Raw genomic sequence first — 25,691 nt, forward strand, 5'->3', positions numbered from 1 at the left:
TACCGCCTCCTATTGGCCGAGCGTCCTGGCTCCTCCCTCCGCGAGCAAGGCTGGCTGCGGTTGGGCGAGCTCGGCGCAAGTCAACTGCGCCTCCCCGCCGAGAGCGGCGACCAATCAGAGGCCGCGTACGCAGACGGAGACCGTGGTGCCGCTGGCGTGCGCAGCCGCCCTCTCTTCACTGACCCGCTGGGTCGCTCCTTACGGGGCCGGGGCGCGGGGGCTGCCTCCTCGGGGCCGGGTGGGCAAGCGGGCGCCGGCCGGGGCACCCCCAGCGTGGTGGGAAATGACCGGGTCCCCCAAGGCCGGGTCGTTTCCTTCCTCAGCAGTGTTGCTGTGGGTCTTTATGATTTTTGTGCTCTTTTTAAGAAACGGCCCCTTTTCCTTGGGTGAGACTACTGGAAACATTTTATATAAGTAATTTTTTGGCAGAGTATTCTGTTACTGTCTATGCAGTTTGCACGGGGAAAAGTGTGAAACCATCGAAAGGCTCTTGGTGGAGGGGTTAAGGACATGGGGCTACAGACCTCGGGGTGACTCGCATGTGGCCGGACGCAGCCCACCCGGCTGTCTGCTTTAGGAGAGCGTGTGTCTTCTCAATTCCCTAGTTTCCTTATTGAGGTCTTCTGACTTGTCTATAATGACCACACTTTGCTTTTGGGAGGGGGGCATAAACTACAAAAGAAAAGAATCCGAGCATTTTCAAGTTTGAGGGTCTCTCTCCTATTTAATAAAGTCTAAATGTATTTGCGGTCATTGAGTCTGGCTGTGCCTGGATGTTGGGGCTGGTTGTGGGCGGCATCTCCGTGGGTGTAGCCCAGAGTGGGGCTGGGTGGGCCTGGTCCTTGGGGCACCTGCTGGAGGTGGAATTGACTGTTGTGGCATCTTTCCCTAGGGTGGCTTCAGTGATTCCTGGGAATGGGGGTGACATCTACCCAAAGCCTTACCACCTGTGATGGTGCTGAAAATGCTACATTAGTTTCCAGTGGCTGAGTACCCCAGTGCACCCCAAACTGGGTGGCTGAAAAATGAGAAATGCATTCTTTATGGTTCTGGAGGCTAGAAGGTGTCGGCATGGCCACGCTCCCTCCGAAAGCTCCAGGGGAGGGTCCCTCCCAGCTTCTGGTGGCTCCAGGCGTCCCTTGGCTTGGGCCCACACCATTCCAATCTCTGCTTCTGTCTTCACATAGCTTTCCTTTTTGTGTGTTTCAGTGTCTTCTCCTCTTTTTATTTTTATTTTTTAGAGGCAGGCTCTCTGTTACTCAGGCTGGAGTACAGTGGCTCGATGATCACAGCTCACTGTCTCCTTAACTCCTGGGCTCACGAGATCCTCCTTCCTCAGCCTCCTGAGTAGCTGGGACTGGCTAGCACGCACCACCATGCCCAGCTAATTTCCTTTTTGTAGAGACGGGTCTCACTGTTGCCCAGGCTGGGTTGTCTCCTCTTTCTGTAATAGAAGGACTCCGGTCACTGGATTAGGGCCCATCCTAATGACTTCATCTTAACATGATTGTATCTACAAAGACCCTATTTCCATCTTATTTCCAAATGTCACATGCACAGGCACCAGGGAGAACTTGAACATAACTTTTGGAGGCCACAGCCAGCGGGCCATGTATAAAGTAGGGCAGAGATTCCTGGGTGAGACCCCAGAGGCCAAATTCTAGCTGGTTAACCTTAGGCAAGGACCTGTGCCTCTGTTTCCTCACTTGTAAAATGGCATTTGCATAATAGTACCCACTTCACCGGGCTTTGTGGAAGGTCAGAACAACAGTGGGTAAAAGCTCAGCTAATGCACACCTTGTCACCTGCCACCTGTGTGTACAGAGGGTAGGCAGAAGGGAAGGATACGAATTGTCCAAGGACTTCCTGGGGTTCGGAGCTGGAGTCCAGCGCTTCCTTTTAATCCCTGCTCAGTGGCTCAGCCTGCATTGTGCCCCCCAGGTGACACCTGGTCCCCCACAGGCCCTGTGTTCGGGACGACTGCCCCTCCCAGGTGGGCCCCTGCGTCTGGGAGCAGCGACCCCAGGGCCTGCACACTGAGCCCAAGGCTGAGGAGGCATCAGCTTGCAGCTGGATGCCGCCTGGAGAAAGCCAGCCAGGCCTGCGATGGCAGAGTCCACCTGTCCCCACCTGCAGTTGTCCAGACCCCCAGCCTGCCCCTTTGGGGCTCTCAAGTGTTTGGACAAAGGCCCCTTCTTGGGGGCTGTGAATGTCCTCTCTGCCCTCATCAGCTCCCTCCTGTCATTTGGGTCCCCGTGGTCGGTCACCTTCCTCTCTTTCCTTCCATCACGGCACCGGCTCACTGATGGCTCTTGTGTCTCTCCCCAACTCCTGCCCCGCCCCCCCACCAGAAGGAAGAGCACCAGATGAGCTTCCGGGAGGAAGTGGTGCTCTAGCTCTGCAGTCCCCAATTTCCAGGCCGTGGACTGGGCCACAGAGCTTGGCCGCACCCCCCCCCCCCCATGCCATCTACAGAAAAATTGTCCTACATGAAACTTAGGAAAGGTGGGGGGGGCGCATAGCAGGAGAGCAGCAGGTGAAGCTTCATCTGTATTTACAGCTGCTCCCCATCGTTCACATCGCCGCCGCCCGAGCTCTGCCTCCTGCTGTCCCTGGTGCCAAAAAGGATAGGGACTGCTGCTAGCTGACACTCAGGACCAGCAGGAGTGGCTGGCAGGCGGGCACGTGCAGAGACTGGGCGGCCAGCACCACAGCACGTTCCAGGACCTACAAATAGCTCAGGGTGGCTGGGGTCCCCAAATATAGTGCTAGCAGGTGCCACTGGCAGTCGCTTGTGTGGCAGAGATTGGGGCTGGGAGCAGGCGATTCCCAGGGGGAGGCTGCCACCCCCTCCCAAGGGCCTCACTGGCAGGTGGGAGTGGCAGTCGGGGGGCCCACACTGTCCCAAGCATTCTCTATCCGGACCTGGCCCTGCCTCGGATCCTGGGCTTGCTGGGTCTGGAATTCTCCAGCAGAAATGGGAGTAAGAACCCTGTGTAGTTGGCCTCCTGCGGAGTGGCCCTTTGAGACCTGCAAAATGTCTGATTGTGAAATTAAATGTCTGTTATGAAATTAAGTAACATTCCTCATTTGCCTGCACTGTGCCTGTATTTCCTGTTCTCCATTATACCTTGACTGAATTTATTTAAATAAAGCACTAAGTTGTACCAAATGTGCCTTTCTGTTGCAGAGAACAAAGGCGAGAGAACCAGTGCCTCTGTGTCCTGGGGGCTGGAAGCTACAGCAATCCATTCTCTCAAGTTCTCGAGGCCAGAAGTCAGAAGTCGCGGGGTGCATGGGGCCATGCTCCCTGCGAGGGCTCTCTGGAGAGTTCTTTCTTACTCCTGCAGCTTCTGGGGCCCCAGCATTCCCTGGCATGTGGCCACATCGTCCCAGTCTCTGCCTCCATGGTCACCTGGCCTTCCCTGTGTGTCTGGATCTCTGTGTCTCTCTTCCTCCTGTAAAGATGCCAGTCATATTGGATTTAGGGACCACCTTACTCCAGGGTGACCTTGTGTTCACCTAACTACATCTGCAAAGACCCCATTTCCAAATAAGGTCACCTGCACAGGTCCCAGGTGGACATGCTTTGGGGGGACGCTATGCAATCCAGTACGTCCTCTGCCCTGGAATGTGCTAGCCACCTGTCCTGAGGGGTGGGCTCCCTCTGCTTTCCAATGGGCAACTGCTCGAGGTGGCCTGGAGTCCCTGGACACTCCACACCGGTGCTCGGAGCTGTGCTGGGGCCGAGAGTTGGGGCAGGTCTTCCACTGCCCACCTCCCACTCAGGGCCCTGGCAGGCCCTGGTGCAGTCCCCAGGGACCTGGAGCGAGATGCCCACCCTGGTGGCACCCCTCTGGCCGCTCGGGGACAGTGTGCTCCCATCTCACCTCAGCTTTAAAAGGTGGTTCCGGCATCTTGGGCCCTCATATCTGAAGGAGCTGCCCTGGACCAAGCCCCGAGGGTGGCTTCCGTTGCTAACCCAGCAGGAAGGCGGGAACAGGCTGCCAGCTTCTCCCTGAAGTTTTAGTTCCCCCCTAAAGACACTTGAATTCTGAGAGGCCTACTCACTGTCCCTGTCCCCTTGGACAAGGGCCCAGGCTTTTGTGATGCCAAAGCCTTGTATCGGGTCTCTTTGTTACGCTATGGGCAGAATCCTTTCTTTTTTTTTTTTTTTTTTTTTTTTTTTTTTTTTTTGTTGAGACAGAGTCTCACTTTTGTTGCCCAGGCTAGAGTGAGTGCCGTGGCGTCAGCTTAGCTCACAGCAACCTCAAACTCCTGGGCTTAAGCGATCCTACTGCCTCAGCCTCCCGAGTAGCTGGGACTACAGGCATGCGCCACTATGCCCGGCTAATTTTTTCTATATAGATTTTTAGGTGTCCATATAATGTCTTTCTATTTTTAGTAGAGACGGGGTCTCGCTCAGGCTGGTCTCGAACTCCTGACCTTGAGCAATCCACCCGCCTCGGCCTCCCAGAGTGCTAGGATTACAGGCGTGAGCCACCGCGCCCGGCCAGAATCCTTTCTGATTAACCACTGCCCGCTGCCCGGGCAGAAGCACCAGCACACGGGGCTGCCGTGGGCCGGGCTCCTCTGTGGCAGGAAGGCCGGCTCTCCAGGAGCGCAGCTGTCCGTCACAGCAGTCTTGCTGCCCACAGGGTCCCACCCTCCGCCCACCAGCGCGCCCGTGAGCTCTGAGCAGCCGCCCTGCTACCAGGCATCCTTCTGGAACTCGCCACTGCCCACCAGGGAATCAGACTAGGGGACAGGCGGGTGGGCACCGGTTTAAAAGTCCCCAGATGATGCCACAGTGCTACCTGGGCTGAGGGCTGCTGGGCTCGGCACTCCGAGATTCATCCCCCAGGGTCCTGCTGGCCTCTGACCTGTATGCACCTGTCAACAGCCCCTCTGTCTCCTCCGCCCCCCACCACTGGGAGCTCAGGGTCCCCTCGGGAGGCTGCCTCTCCCTGAGCCAGCTGCAGATAGATACTGTGTCTTTCTCCTGCGCGTCGCCAGTGCCTGGGATGCGCTTGGCACTTGCTGAGCTGTGCCATTGCCTGGGCGCCATTTACAATGTCAACACCTTGTCCTGGTGGCGGCGGCAGGTAGGGATCACTGTCCCCATTCTACAGGGGAGGAAACAGAGGACCCCACGCAGCCCCCTGGCTAGGTGGCTCCTGGCCCTGGAGGGGACCGTGCCCTTTGCCTGCAAGTCGCTACTCTCCACATGCCCCCAGCCGGAGCACTGGGCCTCACAAACGCCCCAAATCCTCCTCAGCAGTCAGTGGCTCAGATGGGGGTGAGACGGGTCTCACAGGACCCGGATGTCAGCAAACGTCCAGCCATTCCCTGCAGAAGAGGGGGGCACGGCCAGGAGCGGATTTCCGAGCCCCACCCTCAGAAGGGAGGAGACTGTGCCCCCAACTTTTACAGGGTGCTCCTTCGGGGTGGGGCACGGGGACTCTCAGCTTCTCTTTTATATTAGTAATTTTCTGTGTTACGTGATCTTTAAATATTAAATGAGATGTTTTTACAGTAAAACACCAGATTGGTAGGAAGACCTAAATTTGGCTCTTAAAGCTGAACAGAGCTTTTGTGCACACACAAGACACTTTTTATTGGCAAATTAGTATTAAATACAAGTTAAGAACACTTTCCACCCCATCTTGCACTGCTGCAGCTTGAGGGCAAGAGGGTGCAGGGCAGGAAGCCGCGGCTTCCCGGGGCATCCGGAGGGGGCTGGGCAGCTGCGGAGAGATCTGAGGCAGGAGGAGAAACGCTCACGTCTGTCACTAAGGAGCAAGCCTGCAGAGACAGGAGCTGACGGAACAGCCGCCCTCAGTGGTGACAGATGAATGATTTTTGGCTCTCTGTTTCTGATAGTATAGATGCCTAGGTTTTGATTAATCGTTCCTTTCAATGCTCAGATTGCCCCAGACTTGGCCACTAGGAGCTCCTAACGGCTTTTTATTTCAAAATATTAATAATTTAGATTCCCAGGAAGTTGCAAAAGCAGTACTGAGAGGTTCTGTGAGCCCTTCCCCCAGGTTCCCAATGGGCGCACCTGTGTAGCAGGAGTGCGTGTGGTGACTCGCTGGTCACCACTGCAGTGAGGACACAGAAGTGTCCCCCACCACAAAGACCCCCTGCCGCCCCTGTGCAGTCACCCCAGCCCCCCCAACCCCAGACACTGACCACCTGTTCTCTGTCCCTAAAATTTGGAATTTGAGAATGTCGTCTTCGAGGAATTACACAGAAAGTGACCTTTTGAGGGTGGCGTTTCCACTCAGCAGAATGCCCTTGACACCCACCAGCGGCTGCGTCGTCACAGCAGGTCGCTACACGTCCTGTGTCCTTCTGACATCACTCCCTTCGTCGTCAGAAGCCTCCCTTTTTGGGCACAGGAGGGCCTGGGCTCTCCTCCTTCTGCTCCAGGGCAGGTGTGGCTTTTCGTCTGGGCACCAGGGTGCTCCCTGCAGCCCGACTGCCTTGCTCCTGCACCGTCCCGTCCACACGGCCAGGAAACAATCTGTTTTTTAAATTAGTTCATATTGCATTTTCCAATTCATAATTAACACTATGGTGACTTTTCTTAACTTCTTTGATTTTTATATTTGTATTTTCTCTTCTTACATTAAAAATGTGCCAGACATGGTGGTACACACCTGTAGCCGCAGCTGCTTGGGAGGCTGAGGCAGGAGGATCGCTGGAGCCCAGGAGTTTGAGGCTGCAGTGAGCTGTGATGACGCCACGGCACTCCAGCCAGGGCAATGGAACGAGACTGTGTCTCTTAAAAAAAAAAAAAAAAAAAAACTTCGGTTGCTGACATCCTTGTTATTTGCTTTGTCTTGAAATATAGAGTTTGAAAATAATAGTGCCAATATCACTACTAACAACAAAACTAATTGTTTGCCTTCTCTCTGTTTTTTGCCCTTAGAAGTTGCCCCACTAAAGCTGTAGCACAAGTTGGCAATTCTCAGACCAGCCGAAGTTGTCCCTTTTTCTGAGGTTGCCAGTTTGATTTATGGTTTTGCGGCAGATGATAGTTTCTGCAATAGGGGCAGCATTTCCTACTCTTCCGGAACCTGGCCGTGCTGGGGTGGTGCTTGTACCCCTCCCCTTGGATGAGTGGGGCTTTGTGGAAGTCAGGCTCTGACTTCCAAGGTTAGAATCTAAAAAGACACAGAGCTCCTTTCCTCTCTCAGGATTTGAACCCTTGGAGAGAAATGCAGCCACACTGAAGCCGCCCAGCTGAGAGACCACTTAGAGATATGCGGGGCCCCAGCAGCCCCAGCCTGGCACCCAGGCACGAGCCTTCACGAGGCCCTGTCTGCCTGCAGTCTCTGGAGGAACCCTGACCGGGAACCGGTCAGCTGAGCCTGGTCCACCCAGAGCCATGAGAGTCGCCAAGATGAGCGTCATCCTTTTCAGCTGTGGACTTTTGGAGTGATTTGTTATGCAGCAACCGATAACTGGAACAAGTTTGTTTCACTTTGCTTTGGAGACCTTGTTTTTACTTGTTTTTTTTTTTTTTTGGCATGTAAAACATTGACAAGGTTCAAAAGTCAGACATGTCAACACACCCGAGCCTGTCCTCACTGAGTCACAGCCAGTGCTCCCTGCATGACCGAGTGGGTGCTCTCGAGCTGCTCCCGCGAATGCAGACAGGCTGGCTCCGACCCTGGCGATGCTGCAGGCGGCTGCAGCAAACCGGACAGGCACCGCGCTGTGCTTTCAGGACAGCTTCCTGCACCCCTGCGGGCAGACACACCGCACCCCCACACGGGTCGCGGCTGTCCTCCACGAGCACCGGATGGGGTGCCACGCCTGCCATCCCAGCACCCGCGACTGTCTCTTGTCCCGATGGATCTGGCCTGGCACTGGCGTCTGCTCACACCCTCCTCAGTCGGGGACGGTGAAGCACGTCCATGTCTGGGTGTCGATTCCCAGTCCAGAGAGTGCGGGTGTGCGGGCGCCGTGGCAGAGGCACTCCCCAACGCTGGGCCCTGGGGACGAACGGCCCCCTGCTGACATACACCTCCCCCCAGTTTCAGCCGTCAGCCGTGCAGGTCCTGGACTTGCTATCTCCAGTCCTGGCAGCTCAGGGCCACCGGCTGAGCCTCCCACTGTGCCGCTGCCCGAACGTGCCAGCCCGGGCAGCCCGCAGTGTGCTCACTCATCAGGCCCCGGGCAGACTGAGCAGCCTTTGTCCGGGGCTCAGTGGCTTCTGCCAGTCTGAGCCTGTCTTTTCCTACTCAAATACCTCCAAATGTGCCCACACACCAGAGATTAGCCGATAGCCATCGCCACGGGGGACAAAGTCCGAGGCTGGCTGAAGCGGCTCAACTGACCCGAGCACCTAAGTTGTGACCTGCTGACCAAGCGGCCCTGGCCGGCCACTGGCCCCCCGCCGAGTGCTGAGCGTGCAGGGCGAGGCAGAGAGGGCGGCACGGCTCTCGCTGTTTGCAAGAATTTATTGTCAGTGTCTCAGAGCTGCCGACGACATGAACCTACATGGACACAACTCTTAATCTAGGACCCGTGGACAATGTAAACACGACCAGAGCGCTGGGGCGTTGGCACTGAGGCAGAGGAGCCGCCGGGCCGCGACGGCTCAGTGACAACAGTCAGTCCTGCACCTCCTCACGGGAAGCTTCCGTTCTGAACCATCTGCAGATACTCCTTGTGCAGCTTCTCCTGGGCTTCGTAGAGCTTCTTCAGCTTCTTGGCTTGCCCTTTGCTCAGTTCTTTGCCTTCCGTGTCGTGCGTGGGGAGACCCTGCAACGCCAGAGCACAGGGGCTGTCAGTCTGCCCGGCGCCACCAAGTGACCAGGGGCGCGGCCCCCACCTCGGTCTAAGTGCTCCTTTCCCGACGCGGGACGAGCGGCCACACCGTCTCCCCTGGGCCCTGACGGCTGATGGGGGCAGGGCTCCCACCAGGGCCCCCCGCGGCTCGGCTCTGACGGGCTCAGAGGTCTGAGGGTCTGGGGGCTGCGGCCACGAACAGCGCAATGACGAGCCGCGAGCCGAGCCATCCCTGGACTGTGGCACCTCAGCCAGGCCAGACCCCGGTGCTGGGGCCGGAGCTCGGCGGCACCCAGTGCGGCAGCCCTGGCAGGGGCCGCCCCGCTGGATGGGCCGCTGGGAGCCGGGGGCCCTCGGCACTCAGGCAGGAGGCCTGGACTAAAGCAGGTGCCAGAGGACCTCAGCCTACCCTGAGATCTTACTCCAGAAAGAAAACCCACTTGCCCCGGGTTGGAAATTGTCACCACCCCAATTTCATGTGGTCTAATAAGGCTCTGAGGAAAAGAGAAACAATCCTTACATTTTCATCAAATTTGGAATATTTGTCACTCTCTGACAAGAACATCTCGCTGGGGGGAACCTTCATCCTGGCCAGCTTTGCCGCCTGCAACATGACACATGACACGTCACGGCCGAGTGGCACACGGCAGCTTCACGCTTGACACCACGACATCCGCTCCCACCTCAGCCCCCAGCTTGCTCACAGCCCTCAGGTGCAGGGAGCTGTAACAGATGGGGAAGAGGCGGCCAGGGCAGTGGGGATTTAAAGGAGGGACAGTTTAAAATTAAATCAGATTTGGGAATGGAGGGAAGGTTGCTGGAAGCAGTCACAGCAGCAGTCAGTTCACAGAAGCTGTCCCCGAGCCTGTGACCAAAGGGCACAGCCGTCCTGGCGCCAGGCCTGCCCCGGGCACCACGTGAGAAGGGCCTGGGCGGCCTCGGGTGGTGGTGGCAGAGAGCACAGCTCCTCCTGTGGGGGTCACCAGGTGCCTGGCCGAGCCCACCGTGGCACAGAGAGCCGGGCACGGGGTCACGGGGTCAGGGTGCCCTCCTGCCCGGGAGAGCCCCACCAAACAGAAAGACGTGCGTTACTTCTTGCTCTTGTTTTCTCCGGGCCGCCTCCTCTTTCTTCTTCCTCTTCTCCTCTTCAACCTAGGGGAGCAGCACAGAGCCCGGTGACACAGGGCTGCACCAGGCCCAGCAGAACGAGCCCTCCCCAGGGGCCTGGACCCTGAGCCAGCCCACCCCACGGCGGGGAGGCGAGCCGTGTGCTGGGCGGCGTACGCTCAGGTAGCCCACGGACCCTTGTCCTTTCCCTCTGGGGACCCTCAGTGGGCACCTATGGGTGCCTGGCCCTGCTCTAGATACAAGGGGGACGCACTGAACAGACAGCACCAACATTAAAAGACCCAGGTGTGACCAATAGGAAGAAACGGACCAGGACGACAAGCCCAGCTCAGGGAGGGGCTCTACTGGGTGGTGACCAAGGACAGCACCACGAGGGCCGACCCTGAGCAGGCAAGGAGCACGGGCCCGAGGCAGGTGGGGAGAGGAGGGCAGAGGCTGGCAGGTGCCAGGGCACAGCGGCCAGCCTCGGGGGCCAGGTGAGGAGACAGGAGCCCGCTCTGAGCCATCAGGCAGCCTCTGGGTGGGGTGAGGGCGCCGTGGTGCTGGCGGGGAGGGGCTGGGGGGCGGCGCCAGCCTGGGCTGGGTGGTGGAGCCCGAAGGCTGGGCACTGGCGAGGGAGGCCTGAGGCTGCCTCAGGAGCTTCTGGCCTGAGCCACTGCGTGAAGAGTGTTCCCCCACTGCCAGGAGGGAGGAACAGGTTTGGGGAGTTGGAAGTCACGAGTTCCCTTTAGACACCTTGGCTTTCAGAGGCTCCTAGCGAGTGCAGCTAGCAGGTGGGCAGCTGGCACAGGAGCCTGGGCGCAGGCAAGTCTGGGGGCCGAGAATCCACGACAGGTGGGGAAGCTGTGGGACTGGGGGAGGTCACCTGGAGAGGGAGGGCGGGTGCCCCCACGCAGAGCTGGGGGAGAGGATGCAGGAAGGCACCAGGGCCGGGAGCCCGGAAGGGGCTGGGCCACCAGGGTCCAGAGCTCCTGAGGGGCCCGGGCAGGGGGGCAGAGCCGGCCGAGGGGAAGAGGCCGAGGTGGGGGAGGCCGGGCACAGGGACGCGCTCAGGTTTCTGCCTTTTCCATGTTAAAGCCAGGCTGGGACGGGCTTGTGTGCTGGTGGGAATGTTCCAGGGAGAGGCGGGACGATGCACTGCTCACGTGACCCCTGCCCCCACAGCAGCCCTGCGCCCTAGGGCACCTCCGGGCAGCGGGTTGGTTGTGGCGAGAGTCCCTTGGCTGGGAAACGTGAACTACAGGAAGCCACAAGAGAGCACTTCCTGCCTCCTGTCCCTGCGGAGGGCTCTGCCAGAAGCGTGGCACACGGGGCGTCTGCACGCCAGCCCCAGGACACCCCGTGGCAGGGCCAGGGCAGGCCCAGGGCTGGGTGAGCCAGTGTGGGGGGCCTGGGGGGGTGTCAAACCCTGCAGGTTGGCCCAGCTCCTTCGGACCGGCAGACCACACCCCACTCGGCACCTGTCCTCAGCGCCGCGCCCCGCACCCCCCCCCCGGCCCCGGGGCTCCCGCTGGCCAGTCCTCCACGGCACTGCCAGCTCCAGCCGCCCACACTGGCCTCCGGTGCCAGCTCTCCTCCTGCGCCCGGGCCTCACTGCAGGGCCAGGCCAGGGCCGGGCAGCAACTCCTGCCCCCACCCTGCACAACCCACCTCGCTGACTCAGCTTCTGGAGTTCCTCTCAGAGGTTCTCTCCACAGTGGTCTCCTCCCTCAGGCCTCCTGGGGCCCCTCACCCCTGGAGACGGCAGCCCCCGAGGCCCACCTCCCATGGAGCGCGGGAGTCCAGGAACCTCTGCTCCTGCGTCCCTGCGCCCAGCGCTTCTAACACCGCACAGTTTAGCTCCTGTCTGCTCTCCTACTGGGCACCGAGGTCCTTAAACACAGGGCCTGTGCCTGATCCCGGGGACACTGGAGGGAGGCAGGTGGAGGGTGCGTTGGAGCACGGGGGGCAGTGGCGGGGGGCGGTGGGGGAGACAGCTTCTCTGCCACCTGCTGCGCATTCTCTGTGCCCAGGCTCCTGTGCCAGCTGCCCACCTCCTACCGCCACGCGGTCAGGAAGCCTCTGAAAGCCAAGGTGCCTAAAGGGAACTCCAGGAGGAGGAGGAGGTGAAGGAGACAGACGGGTACCCCCAGGTAAGGCCAGGGTAGGACCTAAACATGTCATCAGCTTCAGCTGCTAAAGGTAACCAATTTTCACTTTCATTATTTTTTTAAAAATAAGTTGTTTATTAGAAGGGACAGTTTTCTTTTTTGATTACCAAATTGTCACGTAATTACCTACCTAATTTCCCTTTCTGACATTTATAAATACTGGGATTTTTTTTTTCTTTTTTCTTTCATAAAACCAGTATGATCTAATTTTTTTTTTTTTTTTTTTTTTAAGAGACAAGGTCTCACTCTATTGTCCAGGCTGGAGTGCAGTGGTGTCATCACAGCTCACAGCAACCTCAAACTCCTGGGCTCAAGTGATCCTCCTGCCTCAGCCTCCAGAGTAGCTGGGACTACAGGCGAGAGCCACCATGCCCAACTAATTTTTACATTTTGGGGAGACAGGGTCTTGCTATGTTGCCCAGGCTGGCCTTGAACTCCTGGCCTCAAGAGATCCTCCTGCCAGGGCCTCCTAAAGTGCTGAGATTTATTAAAATCCCAACCAAAACTGTGATTTTAATAAAAGTATAAACATCAACTCTTTAAAAGTAAACTCTATAAAAACCCCAATGGTTTTTACGTTTTCAACAAATGTCAAGTTCAAGTCATTTAGTTTTACTAACCCTTTTCTTTTCTTCTCTCTCTTTTAGCAAGGTGTCTCTGTCCACCAGTTTGACCACGGTTGGCAGTCCTGAAAGGCAAACAGCCCGTGAGCAGCTGGGCTGTGGGCCAGCCCCGCCCCGCCCAGACCACCCTGCCCCGCCCGCCAGGGAAAGACAGGGCCAGGCCTCCCTTGCCGCTCACGAGCCAAAGTTAATTCCAGGTGGATCAAACGGGTAAACATTACAAACAAAACACTAAATCCTCCATGGAGGCAGTGAAGTCCCATGCAGGAGAGGACTCTGCAGCTGTGAGGCGGGAAGGCCCTGCCAGCGAGGAGCCAGACACAAGACAGATCGCTGGGCCTCGCCGCGAGGCAGGTGGGGGGGGGGTGCTGTCGGCCACCCAGGTGCAGGCAGGTGCGGGAGGAGCCAGTGTTTGGTAGCAGGACCGACTGCACGACCGACCGGCGACTCCAGTTAACGATAACAGTCACCAATAATTTAGTCTGTTTCAAACTGACCAGAGGAGCAGAACTGGGAACGGAGACACGGCCCGTGTTTGAGGCGACGGGCATCCTGATCGCCCTGACTGGACCAGACGGCGGGTGCGTGTCTCAAAACATCACACGTACCGCCCCACAGGTACGTATAACTACGACGTAGCCATAAAAATTAAAAATAAAAAAATGATTTTCAGTCCAGGAAAAAAATTCCATAAAGTCAGAGGACACGCGTGAAACTTGCTAACAATCTGCAGGACTCGGGCTCGTTCCCGTGACTGCCGGGCGTGAGGAACAGTGGCCAGTGGCCGGCAGCGACACAGGCAGCCGACAGCCAGGCCCGAGTGGAAACCAACAGCCGAACCCCCGGGAGGTGTGGCAGCGCCGGCCCTGCCAGCTGGCGAGCGTGCGGCACGCCCGGGAGGCCGATGGCACCGCCGTGGGTTCCTCGTCGCCCACGAGCACACGGGCCCGGCCCAGCCCCCGAGCTTCTTCCCCCTCCCGTCTCAGCGGGACCCCGAGACTTCACAGCCCACAGGGAGGGGCTCACCCACCTTCGTGGTCTTCAAACCGCACCCCGAGCTCGGGCAGGACGTCGTCGCGCAGGCTGTCACTGAGCCGCAGGACCTCGGGCACTGTTGGCAAAGAAAGGCGGCTCCGTCAGACCCAGGAGGGGACGCAGGTCCCACGGAACGGGCGCCTTCCCCAGCGCCCAGGACGGTGGGTGCCAGCGGCCTGACTGCCCGGGAGGGCCAGCAGGAGCCGAGACCAGCAGCGCTGCGCCAGCGAGCCCTGGGCGCTGCTTCTGGCGCATAGTGTGACCACAGGCCCGGAGCTGCCCCTGGAGCCCTCGGAGCCCGACCTGAGCCCTCACCCCAGACACGGCAGCAGCTCTCGGACGGCGCCAGACACACAGGTCTCGGGGTGCTGAGGGCAAGGTCTGGGCCACCCAGAGCCAGAGCCAGAGCCAGGGCCAGGGGCTGAGCTTGTTTCCTGGAAACAGGTTTTTGCTGTACAACGAGGCTCAGAAACTGCCCCAAGCGCCCTGGTCACCCCGGAAGGAGTCCGGGAACTCTGAGCCTCCACCGTCCTGGCACAGTGATTCTGAAGGAGCCAGTCACGTCCCGCGGCCCAGGGGCCCAGAGCCACACCTACGCGGGGCCTGTGCCCTGCGTCACTGAAGTCCTGGAAGGGCTCCTCTCTCCTCAGCTATAGCCTGGCCCCCCTGGGGAGTCACAGCAGCCTCCACCGCACACCCGTGGGGTCAAGAGCTCTTGAGGGCTTAGTGCCAGGGAACGCCCAGCACCGCCATGTCTCTCAGTGCCCCTGAGCGAGCCGGAGCTCAGCTAGAAGGAAGCGTGTTCAGGAACAGGCGCCAGGTCCAGAGGTCGGGGGGACCCCACAGCTGCTGCCAGGGCCTCTCACCTCAGACGCCAACCCAGCCCGTGGTTAGGCCACAGCAAGGCAAGAGGAGGCGCCTGAGTCCTCCTGGGCCCTGCCCACGCTGGGCACCCCTATGGGGGACACAATGCACGGAGGCCGGGGAGCCACAGGGCAAATGGGACCACAGACACGAGCCACTGCACCTGGCCTGGGTAAGAGTCTCGTATCCAGAATATATCAAGAACTCCTGATTGGGTGCGGTGGCTCACACCCATAATCCTAGCACTTTGGGAGGCTCAGGTGGGAGGACGGCTTGAGGCCAGGAGTTTGAGACCAGCCTGGGCAACATAGCGAGACTCTGTCTCTCGGAAAAATAGAAAAAAACCATTAGCCAGGTGTAGTGGCGTGGCCTACAGTCCCAGCTACTCGGGAGGCTGAGGCAGGAGGATCACTTGAGCCCAGGAGTTTGAAGCTGCACTGAGCTATCATCACACCATTGCACTCCAGCCTGGGTGACAGAGTGAGACCCCGTTTCATAAAAAATGAAAAAGAAAAAAAAAGAACAAAAACAAAAAGAACTCCCACAGCTTCACAATAAAAAGACAAACCATCCAATTAAAAAATAGGCGAAGAACTTGAATGGATACTTCTCCAGAGATGACATGGTCAACAGTACGTGACGAGATGCTCAACGTTATTGGTCACTAGGGAAATGCGAACCAAAACCGCAGACACCACTCCATGCCTGGTGGGACAGCTACGGTTAAAAACAACAGAACGTCACCGTTGGTGAAGACGTGGAGAAACTGCAACCCTGTGTACCGCTAGTGGGCAGATACAGGGTCCAGCCCCTACGGGAAACAGTTTGGCAGTTCCTTCCAAACTGAAACATAGAATTATCACGTGACCCCACAACCCCACTCCTAGGGATGTGCCCCAAAGAGTGGAAACAGGTACTGGAATGAACACAGGTTCACCCACGGTCGCACCAGCACTGTTCACAGCAGCCAGCGGTGGAAACAGCTCACGTGTCCGTCAGCTGCAGAACGGATCGACAAGACTCGGTCTACACACACCACACAATGAAAGGAATAGCATTCAGCCCTAAAAAGGAACAAAGCTCCGACACGTGCTAGCACGCGGACAGGCTGCGGAAACGCCACGTGAGACCAGTGAGTCGCGAAAGGCCCCGAGGTGCAGGGTTCCACGTCCGCGACAGGTCCGGCACCTGCAGACCTGCAGGCCGAGAGCAGACTGCCGGCTCGCAGGGGCTGCAAGGCTGTCAACATGCTAAACGCCACTGAATCGTTCCCTTTAAAATGGTTAATTTTATGCAAATTTCACCTCAATAAATACTTTCTAAAGAAGGCAAAATTCAGTTTGATGTTTTTGAGGAACTCAACAAACAAATTCTTCAATGCACGGAAGAACGGGGTCTCAGAATCACTAAAGCAACCTCAGGACAAGGGCACAGAGGGGGAGCCACTCCCTGTGGGGGCAGAAAGGACCACGTCTGGGACCCGAAGGGGCCCTCCCTCGCCAGCCCCTCCCACGGGGTGAGGCTGCCCAACGAGGACTGGCCGGTCGCCTGCACTGCGGACACCCACTGCGTCTCAGGCTTCCGGAGCTTTCCCGCTGCCAGGCAGATTCCCGACGAACACGCAGGCTGCCCAGTGTGGGAGCAGGACCCGGTGGCGCTGAGCCCCAGGAGGTAGACGACGCAGGCGTGGCTGCCACTGGCCGGCAGAGTTTCCCCCAAGATGAGGAAGACGCTTCATAACCACTGTGGCACCCAGCAAAGGACAATGGGCTTTCCCTGGACACGGCCCCCCAGAAGGGGTGACTCCGGGGCGCCTGTGCCAGCTGCCCGGGCCTCACAGCCTGTGGACGGGCAGAGGCTCTGTGTCCGTCGCTGTCGACAGAGAGGCCATGGAGGCCGCCTGCTGGGGAGCAGCTCCTGGGAGCACCACGCACAGCCTGGCAGGGCCTCGAGGCTGCACGCTGCGACCACTCCCCCACCGCCAGCAGCGCCCGGCACGCGCTGGGCACCGGTGCTCTCCAGAAGGTGCGTTCACAGAGCTCCAGTGCAGCGCAGCGCACCAGGCACAGGGCACCCGCGCCAGAGGTGGCGTCCGGCGGCCGAGACGGGGAGCAGGAGCAGGGGATTCACTGAAGAGAAACGAGGGCTAAGGAGATGCTGCAGAAGGAGATGGACTCCGTCCACAGACGACCGATAAAACGTGGCGCGTGCACACCGTGGAATACTGCTCAGCACACGCGGGAAGGAGACTCTGACACGGGCTGCCACGTGCGTGAACCCTGAGGACACCGTCCCGAGTGACATGGGCCAGACACAGGAGGACAAACACTGTGACTCCACTGACTGGACGTCCCCGAGTCGTCAGATCCACAGACCCAGAGAGCAGACGGGGACAGTGCCGGGGCGGGAGAGAGGGAGTTAGTGTCTAATGGGGGCAGAACCTCAGCTTGGGGACATAAGAAAGTTCCGGAGATGGATGGTGGTGATGCTTGCATAGCAATGAGAACGTACTTAATGCCACTGAGGCCGGGCGCGGTGGCTCAGGCCTGTGATCCCAGCACTCTGGGAGGCCAAGACGGGTGACTGCTTGAGCTCAGAAGTTCCAGACCAGCCTGAGCGAGAGCAGGACACCGTGTCTACTAAAAGTAGAAAAATTAGCCAGGCATCGTGGCGCATGCCTGTACTCTCAGCTACACGGAGGCTGAGGCAGGAGGACTGCTGGAGCCCAGCAGTTTGAGGCTGCTGAGCTGTGATGACGCCACGGCACTCTAGCCGAGGCAACAGCGCCAGGCTCAGCCTCCCAAAAAACCCAAAGAAACAAAAAACAAAAAGCCACTGAACCGTGCATTTAGAAATAGTTAAGATGGTAAACTTTGTGTTCTGTGTATTTTCCCACAGTGAAAACAGAAAAGTGGTGATGAGGAAACGACCACCATCTCCCCCCGGCACGGAGGGCTGTGGCCCAACCCTGCCTCTCCTGGCCACGCCCTCAGCCCGCTGCCCTGCTGCACAGCCCGTGCTCTCTGGCTGCACGGGCACGTCTGGATCAACGGTTCCATCCTCACGTTTGTGGGACGCTGGGCTGGGCAGACACCAGTGCCCAAAGGGCCACCCTGGAGCTGACACTCGCTCCCGCCCCCTGGGCCAGACCCAGGCCTCGTGAACAGCTAGTGGGGTGACAGTAGTGAATGATTAATATAACGGCAAACGTTGGCTGCTGCTGTTGGGGGGGAGGGCACTGCCCTGCTGCCTCCGCCCCAGGTTCTTCCTGCCTGAAGGTCTGAGGCCCGAGGAGCCCAGGGCCCCTGGCTCAGCTCGAGTGAGTCCTCGTCCACAGGCACGTGCAGGACGGGCACACAGGACGGGCACGCAGGGCAGGGATCCCCACCACCCACCCAGGGCCCATGTCAGTCCTGTCTTCTTGCTCTGAGCAAAACAAAGTGAAAATCAAGCAAACAAAAAGCAAAACCAAACTTCTTCCAAGGCCAGCTGGCTCAAGTTGCTCTCCAGGCCCGAGCAAGGCCCTGCCTAGTCAGCGCCACGCTTGGGAGCCGCGCCCAGCCAGTCTCCTCCAGGGCCCCCTAACCTGCCTGCGCTCCTCCCGGGGCTGCAGCACGCCAGAGGCGTCGATGCCAGGTACGCCGCCTCGTGTGACCTCAAGGGAGCTGCAGCCCGGGCTTGGCCTCCCTCGTCCCTGACCGGTGGAACGCCCAGGCTGCCTCCAGAACGGTCATCCCAACCCCAGCGCAGTCGCTACACTGGGGCTGCCACAATATCGGAGTCTGCACCGGTCCCCACCGCACGGGCCGGCCAGGCTCTTCTCAGCTTGGTTCAAAGGCTTTAAAACGCTGAGGTGTTTGTTAGGCGTCAGAGGTGGGACCACGCTCATGCAGTCGGACCCAACGCCCCCCACAGCCGACACTGCGCAGTCTGGCCCAGGACCCTGCAGGAGACGCTGCGGCCCTGGAATCCAGCCGCCTCCTCGCACACCCAGCGCCCTGCACTTGCCCCCAGGCCTGCGGAGCTCTGCGCCCACAGTCCTCAGGGCCTGAGGCTTTTCCTGCCTGCCCTCCTGCCCCTGGCTCTGCCACCCGCTCCCGTAAGAGGCCAAGCCAGGCCGGCTCCCACCGCTCCAGACCTGCCAGCTGCCCAGGCCTACGTATCCCTCCTCAAGGCACGGCTTCTCCCAGAGGCTCCACCTTCAGCCCTGCCTGGACGGCCCCCACCACGACCTCCGACCTCTCTGCACAGATGGGGGCCACAGGAATGCCAGGGGCGACTTCGCGTCAGGCGGAGGGCCCTGGGCGGGGGGGAGGCGCGCGCGGCAGGTCAGCGTGGCCTGGGTCGATCTCCGACTTTGGGACTCTGCTTCCCTCTTTTGGAAAATCACGAGCTTGACCGAGGGGACGTGAGGAAAGGAGCTGACCTGGGCCCAGCACCTTCCGTGTCCTCGGCACGCGCCCGCGGCTGTGCTGTCACCAGTTCAGAGCCGCGCACAGCAAGAAGCAAACACATGCCTGATGCTGCTTGTTGCTGTGCTTAACCATTTTTAAAAACTGCCCTGGAAATGAAATCTCAGATCCAGCATTTTCTGAGTCTCACATCGCCCACAAGCACCTCTGGAATGTCAAAAGACGGAGAAGTGGCCGAGCCTGGACAGCAAGGGCCCCTGGGTGGACCCCAGGCTCCAGGCATTCGCCCGCCTCGCCCCAAGCAGAACAGTAACTCCGGGAGCGCTGGCTCCTGCAGAAGGCCGCACCCAGCACCCACACGGCGGGGCTGCACCCCAGGAACAAGGCACCCTCGCGCACCCGCCCCCTGGGCCACCAGGAGCAGGGAGCCCAGCGCACTGAGAGGCAGAGGCGAGACCGGCCGTCAGAGGAAGCCTTGTTCCACCTCTGCTCGGAGAACAAGAGGCGAACGAACTCCAGTCCCCGCCCGGCGGTCCCTCCAGGAGTGGTTCTGCCCTGCAGGGAGGCCTGCGGCCGGGGTGTGGTGCTCACGGACCCAGCAGGCCCAGGGCAGCCCTCAGAGAAGGGCCTGGCCGGGCACCCACAGTGCCGGCCGCCTCCCTCTAGCTCTAGCACCTGCCTCTCACCTTTCTTCTCTCGGGCGATCTTCCGCACTCCTTCCCGGAATTCCGATAGCACCTGAAGGTAGGGCATGACTGTGGCCTCCAGCTGTGGGGAGAATGGTCTGGTTCACTGGAGAAGCTCAGCCCTCATGTCCACGGCCGGGTAACAGTGTGGAAGACACACCGCGGGGCCGGGACAGGCACAGGCTACCGTGGACCAGCACTGCTGTGACCAGTGTCCCCAAGTATGGAGGCCTTGTCCCTCCCAGTGGTCCCTGCTAGACCACGAGTCACAGGGACACTGGGGCCAGAGAGCTTGCAGACAGCCTCCTCTCTCCTTCCAGCAGGGTGAGCCCAGCAGCTGCTCTGTGACGTGTTTTCTCAGGTCGAACGTGCAGTTGTTAAAAAGCCTGTCTTCACGGTTACAAACGGGCCGTGTCTGGGAGGGAACGTTTTCTCGGGGGCCCGATGGCGTCACTCCCCAGGCTGGGGCCTTACCTGTACTGAGGCCAGGGGCCAATCCGTGGGCGCCTGTTTTGTCCAAGACTAAGGAGCTCCTAGACTACCTACTGCCCACGTGCACGTCGGCGCCCACCCTAACGTTAGCCTCCTGCAGCGACGCCGGGCGGCCGTGGGATGGGAGAGCTGGCCGGGAAAGGCAAGCTGAGCGGGCAGAGTTCACGCGTGAGCACGACTCCAGGACAGCCTTTCCATTACACCTCTCCTATTTTCCAGTATTTTAGCTTTGGCGCAAGGTCTCTCCCTGCAGCTCAATGAGCACAATGAAAACACTAACAAATGCAAACGCTGGCTGAGAAGCCCTGAGTCTGAGCTAAACTTCCTAAATTTTATTTTTTTGTAGAGTCGGGGGTCTTGCCTTGTTGCCTAGGCTGCAGTGCAGTGGCACAATCACAGCTCACAACAGCCTCCAACTCCTGACCTCAAGCCATCCTCCTGCCGCAGCCTCCTGAGTCTGCGGGGGCTCTGGGCGTGGGCCACACACACAGCACAGCTACACTTCGGCCGATCCCGCCTCTGAGCTGAGGGTGACTCCTTGGGGTGGACACTCTGGCCTTGGGGGGTTTTAGGTCTGGATCTCCACCCACCAGAGGCAGCCCAGGCCCAGGTGCAGGGCCGGGAGGGAGGCGTCCAGACACTGCCAGCCGCAGCCCCAGGGCGCATGATGGGGCTCCTGGGACAGTGGCAGTGGCCTGTCTCATAGGGCCAGCAAGCCCCAGCGGCTCAGCTAAGCCCACCAGCACCGAGCTGAGCAGGGGACGCGGAGGTGGCACAGGACTTAGGAGCCACCTCTCCTGCTCCTGAAACCACTAGGGTGTGAAAGCTAATCCACGCACTGTGGGTCACAAGATGTCCAAGGCCAGCAGGCTCACCACACTCCCGGTGCGGATTTCCAAAGGGCCTCCTGAGGCCGCGTGGGGGCCGGGGGTGCACGTGCGCAGCACATTCCAAGGCGCCCCCACCACCACAGCGGCATTTAGGACTAAAAACATCTACGTGCAAAGGCAGACTGACTTTAACGCGGGAGACGTGATTTTGTTTTTTCTTTTTCAAGAAAATAAATCTCTCAGTATCACTTGCACAGAACAAAGGAGCTATGTGGGATTTCTTTCTGGAAAGCACCAAGGAAGGACCACACACGGGAAGTCTGAAAAACACGCCCCAACGACGGGTTCCGAGACTGACACGAGGCACCAGGCCCGGGCCCGGCGCGGGCAGGAAGGCAGCGGGCACGGAGGGCAGGACAGCGCCCGCAGAGTAGACCCCGTGGGACAGGCGACCTTAAGGGGCGCAGCAGGCAGGGGAGAGGGCGGCACTGACCCGAGGCCCCAGAGGGAGCGTCTCTGGGCCGGGGTGTGCTCTACTCACACTCAGGCTGCTTCCAGGCCCTCCAACCGGGAAACCCAGGGAGCTTTCCTCCTCTATGGCCCCGAAGATCTAGGAAAAGAAAGAGGACACAGGCCATGGCAGGAGGAAGAGGTCCCGAGTGGGTGCACATGGTGAGGCCACCAACCATGTTCCCACGTCTGCAGGAGGAGCAGGAGGGGCAGCCCTTTGGGGTGGGCTCCGGGACAGGGAAGGAGATGGGAGGAGCTGCTCCAAGGCCTCGATCCCGAGCCCAGGGTGCCCTGCTCTGCTCAGGACGGCCCTGGCCCGGAGCTGCCCTCTTGGCCCCTTCTCGGCCAAAGCCTCTGGAGCCGGACACCAGGAAGCAGAGGGCAAGGGGGCAGGGCACCCGGAGCCCCGCCGGCCTCCAGAGAGTCCCTTTACGGCACAGGGCACTGCCGGGGAAGGGCCCCGCACCGGGTGTGTTCAGAGTCCAAGGGAGGAGAGGGAAACAGAGGGGAAGGAAGCAGCAGCTCAGGTGGGGGACGCCGTCCAGGCTTCACTCCTAACGCACACAAAGCACAGCGGGGAGCCAGGACGACACATGCTCCACTGTGTCTAAGGGACGCTGGGCGCCGCCTGCCCTCTGCTCTCCCTGTCACCGGGCCTGTCCCCGTGTCCACACAGCTGGGGCCCCGGCCGGGCCCGGCGCACCTTCAGCATGCGGGTGAGGTAGAGGGCGATGTGCTCCAGCAGAGCGCGGTTGGGCGTCCTCCTCGCGGCCTTGCGGGCCGCCATGTAGAGGTTGCACTGGCTGACCAAGGCCCGCATCTCCTCCAGGACCGTGCGGGTGTCAATGTTGTCGCAGAGGGCTTCGTGCACGGCCATCTTCTTCTCATAAAAGCTGCGCAAGAGACGAAGGAGTGTGCTGTGAAACTCTCCGTGAGGGTCAACGCTGAGTAGCTCCCACCGCGGCTGCGTCCCGCCCGAGGGAGCTCCGCACGGTGTGTGGCGGTGTCACCGCCTGCTCCGCGGCGGTCCCGGACACCGGGCGTGGGCAGGAACTGGGGAGAGGGCTCTTACTTCCTGTTGAGCTCCGCCTCCTCCTCGTCCCACTTCTCAAACTGACCAGCGGCATCAACGGGGGCGCGAAGAACGTCCTTCACATTTAAGAAAAACTCCTGCAGTGAGAAAACAGCGTGGAGGTGACTTTTCATCCAGAAACAGCTGATAAACCGTCCTACTGACGTTATTCTACGTTAGGTAGAACCTGCAAAGGCAGAATGCACCCACACTGCACAAGTGGCCAGAAGAAAGCGAGAGATGTTTCCTGGAGACAGAAACGTGCTCCCGTTTCAGCCTTGCAGACGCTCGTTCAGTGGAAAGTAGGAGCCGGAACGCCGCGTGCCGCCGCGCACCGGGCCCGGCCCGGCTGCAGCAGAGCCGCCTCCGCCCGTCACGGCTGAGCTCGAGGTGCCCTCCGTGCCGGGCGGCCGCCCCACCGACCTCGGGAAAGGGGCGGGGGACTCACGTTCATGAACTTCTCGTACTGCAGCGCCGACTCCATGGTGTTGCTCGAGTAGTCCAGGGTGTCTTTCCAGGAGTGCATGAGGAAGGCCAGTCGCAGCTGCCGCGCTGGGGACGGGGACGGGAGGAAACAGACGGCCGCTCCCTTAACCTCCCACGTGCCGCGGCCACCGCACGTCGGCGAGAGGGCGGCGGGGTCTGGGGAGAAACCGAGGTTTACCCGAATGCTTCTTCAAGGCGTCTTTAATGGTAATGAAGTTCTTCAGTGACTTTGACATCTTGCAGCCTGCGATCGTCAGGTGGCCCGCGTGGAGGAAGTACCTGACCCAGCAGTCGTTTTCAAAGTAGGCCTGCGGGGAAGGAGGGAGGACAGTGACGGCCATGTGTCACGGGGCCTGTGCCGTCGGCTCGCTTCTCTGTGCCGCCCACAGGTGGGTGCTGCCCTTTGCAGGGGGACAACTGACACCCGGAGGGACGGACGCGGGTCAAGGAGCTGGCAGGTAACACAGTGGCTCAAATGCGGCCTGCTGCTGCCAAAACCAGGGAAGCCTCGCTGAAAGATTAGGGTTCGATTCTACCGACAAACCCGGACGCAGGGGTGGAGCTTAGTGACAAAAGCCCTTCCTGAGGGCCCCCCTGATTTTCTTCCACCACAGCAACGGGCACACCACGCTCTCCCCTCCAGAAGGCGCCACTGTCTCCGCCTACCTCCGACTGCGCCAGCTCATTGTCGTGGTGGGGGAACCGGAGGTCGAACCCCCCTCCGTGAATATCCATGGAGGCCCCCAGGAGGCTGCTGGCCATGGCAGAGCACTCGATGTGCCAGCCTGGACGACCCTGCGGAGACCCAGAGACCAGAGACTGAGCAGCCTGACCGCCGGCCCAGGCCTTGAGCCCCGTCAACGTTACTGGACAGGTGTCGAATTTCACACGCGAGAAGACTGGGCAGCCAGCACCTTCTGTGAAGTTCAAAACCAGCCTCGCGTGGGCCGAGGCTTTGCTGCCGTCTGTGAACGACTTCCAGAACCCCCCAGCCCTCGGCAGCAGCATACCACACCCCTTCCCAGGGCACCCCAGCGTGAGGACTGTCGTCACAGGGATGTCCGAGGGCCGTCTGGGAACACTCAGCTTACAGTCACAGAACGTCAGAACCAGGGCCTCTGAGGTGGTCTAATCTGCTCGCACCCCCATTCCCAGACCAGAAAACAGCAGTCCCGGGAGGGGACCCAGGGCGTCTCTGTGAGGTCCGGTCGCCAGGACCCGACCGGGCACTTCTGCGCTACACCAGCACCAGGCTCTGGCCCCAGTGACAACGCCTTTCACACGCAGAGTTACCGCTCGCGGGGGACTGAGGGAGTGGCTGGTGCCAGCGCCCTTCCCGCTGCCCCCAAACCAGACCTCCTGGGCCGCCTGCTCACCTTCCCCCACGGGCACGGCCAGGACGGTTCCCCCGGCTTGGACGCCTTCCACAGGGCGAAGTCATTGGGCGAGCGCTTCTCACTCAGGCGGTCCGCAGTGACACTCAGGTCACCTGGAAGCACAAGGAGGCAGAGCAGGTCACTCGGCCGTGCCCACAGGCCAAAGCGGCGCACTTCAGGCCCACTCTGGGTGTCCAGTGGCCGATGCTGCTAATTTGTTTGTTAACTTAGCTCCAGCGCTTCTCCAGGTTTCTGTGTAGGACCAGATTTTGGTGTTGACCCAGCCGTGTAGGGCCACGACACACCATTGATAAGCTCCGAAGTCACTGGCTCGCACACCAGCGTCTAAGCCGACCACGCCAGGCCTGAAGCCGCAGCTGCTGTCCCCTGAGACACTCGTCCCCCACTGTCCCGCGCACCCTGGGCCGCCAGCGTGCAGCACGAGCCACGTGCCCTGGGCTACAGCTGGGAGGTGCCGCGGCAGCTCAGCGTGTCCACAGCCCGCACAGCCGCCAGCCTGCGGGTCCCCAGAGCGGGGAGGACGAGGCCACGCTGTGCTCGATGTGGACCTGGCGGGGGCAGGTGGTGAAGGGACATTCTCTGTCCCTCCCATGCTCCCGAGGGGAAGGGGCGAAGCACGTGAGGTGACAGTCCGGAAAGGCCGCGAGGAAGGCGAGCGCTGCTCTCGGTACACGGCCCGCCTCCCGGGCAGAGCCCACATCGCCGGCCGGCGAACACCGCCAGTGCGTCCCGCGGCGGGAGGAGGACCAACACTCTCGGTCAACTCCAGGCACCAAGCTGGTGACACCTGGCCAGCTGGAGTGCAAGCCGCTGAGTGTCCAGGAAGGGACACACGTCCCTAGGTGGCACGTGTGGGACGCACGGGAAATTTCAGCTGCCTCAGGCCAGCGCTAACTTCTCGCAGCGAGAACCACACTGCGTCTGCGGCAGGCAGAGAGCCGGGGCCTCAGCTCCGGGCGCCAGAAGGTCCCGCCTGGCCCCTGCGTCCCTTTCTGGTGCCCAGTGTAGGGGCTGCCTCTTCCTGGGTGCCGTCGCCCCCTCGTGGACAACAGCAGACTCCACTCCAGGGGCCTGGCGCGGTGGCCTCAGGGGACGCAAACCCAGTGCCACCTATTCAGGCAACAAATCCACTTTCAGATTTGTAACTAATCAGACAACACAGCTCAGCTGCCCTGAGAAACGCAGTGAACGGGGAAAGCCC

The 25,691-nt window shown here is 60.1% G+C and overlaps 1 protein-coding gene and 1 long non-coding RNA gene across 5 annotated transcripts in view; one reads left to right on the forward strand and one right to left on the reverse strand.

The window, feature by feature from the left end:
• Window positions 1-8,458: 8,458 nt before the first annotated feature.
• CARS1 (cysteinyl-tRNA synthetase 1) overlaps window positions 8,459-25,691 on the reverse strand; it is a 49,726-nt gene continuing 32,493 nt past the window's right edge. For 3 of the 4 annotated variants that reach the window (XM_069471835.1, XM_069471834.1, XM_069471836.1), the window contains 13 exons: window positions 24,470-24,582; window positions 23,760-23,888; window positions 23,272-23,401; window positions 23,056-23,159; window positions 22,608-22,705; window positions 22,239-22,428; window positions 21,567-21,635; window positions 19,704-19,785; window positions 13,737-13,817; window positions 12,704-12,771; window positions 9,898-9,957; window positions 9,326-9,409; window positions 8,459-8,778 (listed from right to left, as the gene is read on the reverse strand). In XM_069471835.1, the coding sequence (XP_069327936.1) occupies window positions 8,644-8,778; window positions 9,326-9,409; window positions 9,898-9,957; window positions 12,704-12,771; window positions 13,737-13,817; window positions 19,704-19,785; window positions 21,567-21,635; window positions 22,239-22,428; window positions 22,608-22,705; window positions 23,056-23,159; window positions 23,272-23,401; window positions 23,760-23,888; window positions 24,470-24,582 (1,343 nt within the window). In that variant the 3' untranslated portion in view covers window positions 8,459-8,643. Of the gene's footprint in view, window positions 8,779-9,325; window positions 9,529-9,897; window positions 9,958-12,703; window positions 12,772-13,736; window positions 13,818-19,703; window positions 19,786-21,566; window positions 21,636-22,238; window positions 22,429-22,607; window positions 22,706-23,055; window positions 23,160-23,271; window positions 23,402-23,759; window positions 23,889-24,469; window positions 24,583-25,691 lie in introns of all 4 variants that reach the window. The other variant, XR_011233709.1, reaches the window with a different exon arrangement.
• LOC138385442 (uncharacterized) lies at window positions 11,428-13,684 on the forward strand. Its single transcript, XR_011233710.1, has 3 exons — window positions 11,428-11,861; window positions 11,946-12,065; window positions 12,731-13,684. It is a non-coding gene; the product is annotated as an uncharacterized lncRNA (long non-coding RNA).

This window comes from Eulemur rufifrons, chromosome 6, assembly GCF_041146395.1.
Source record: "Eulemur rufifrons isolate Redbay chromosome 6, OSU_ERuf_1, whole genome shotgun sequence".
Lineage (NCBI taxonomy): Eukaryota > Metazoa > Chordata > Mammalia > Primates > Lemuridae > Eulemur > Eulemur rufifrons.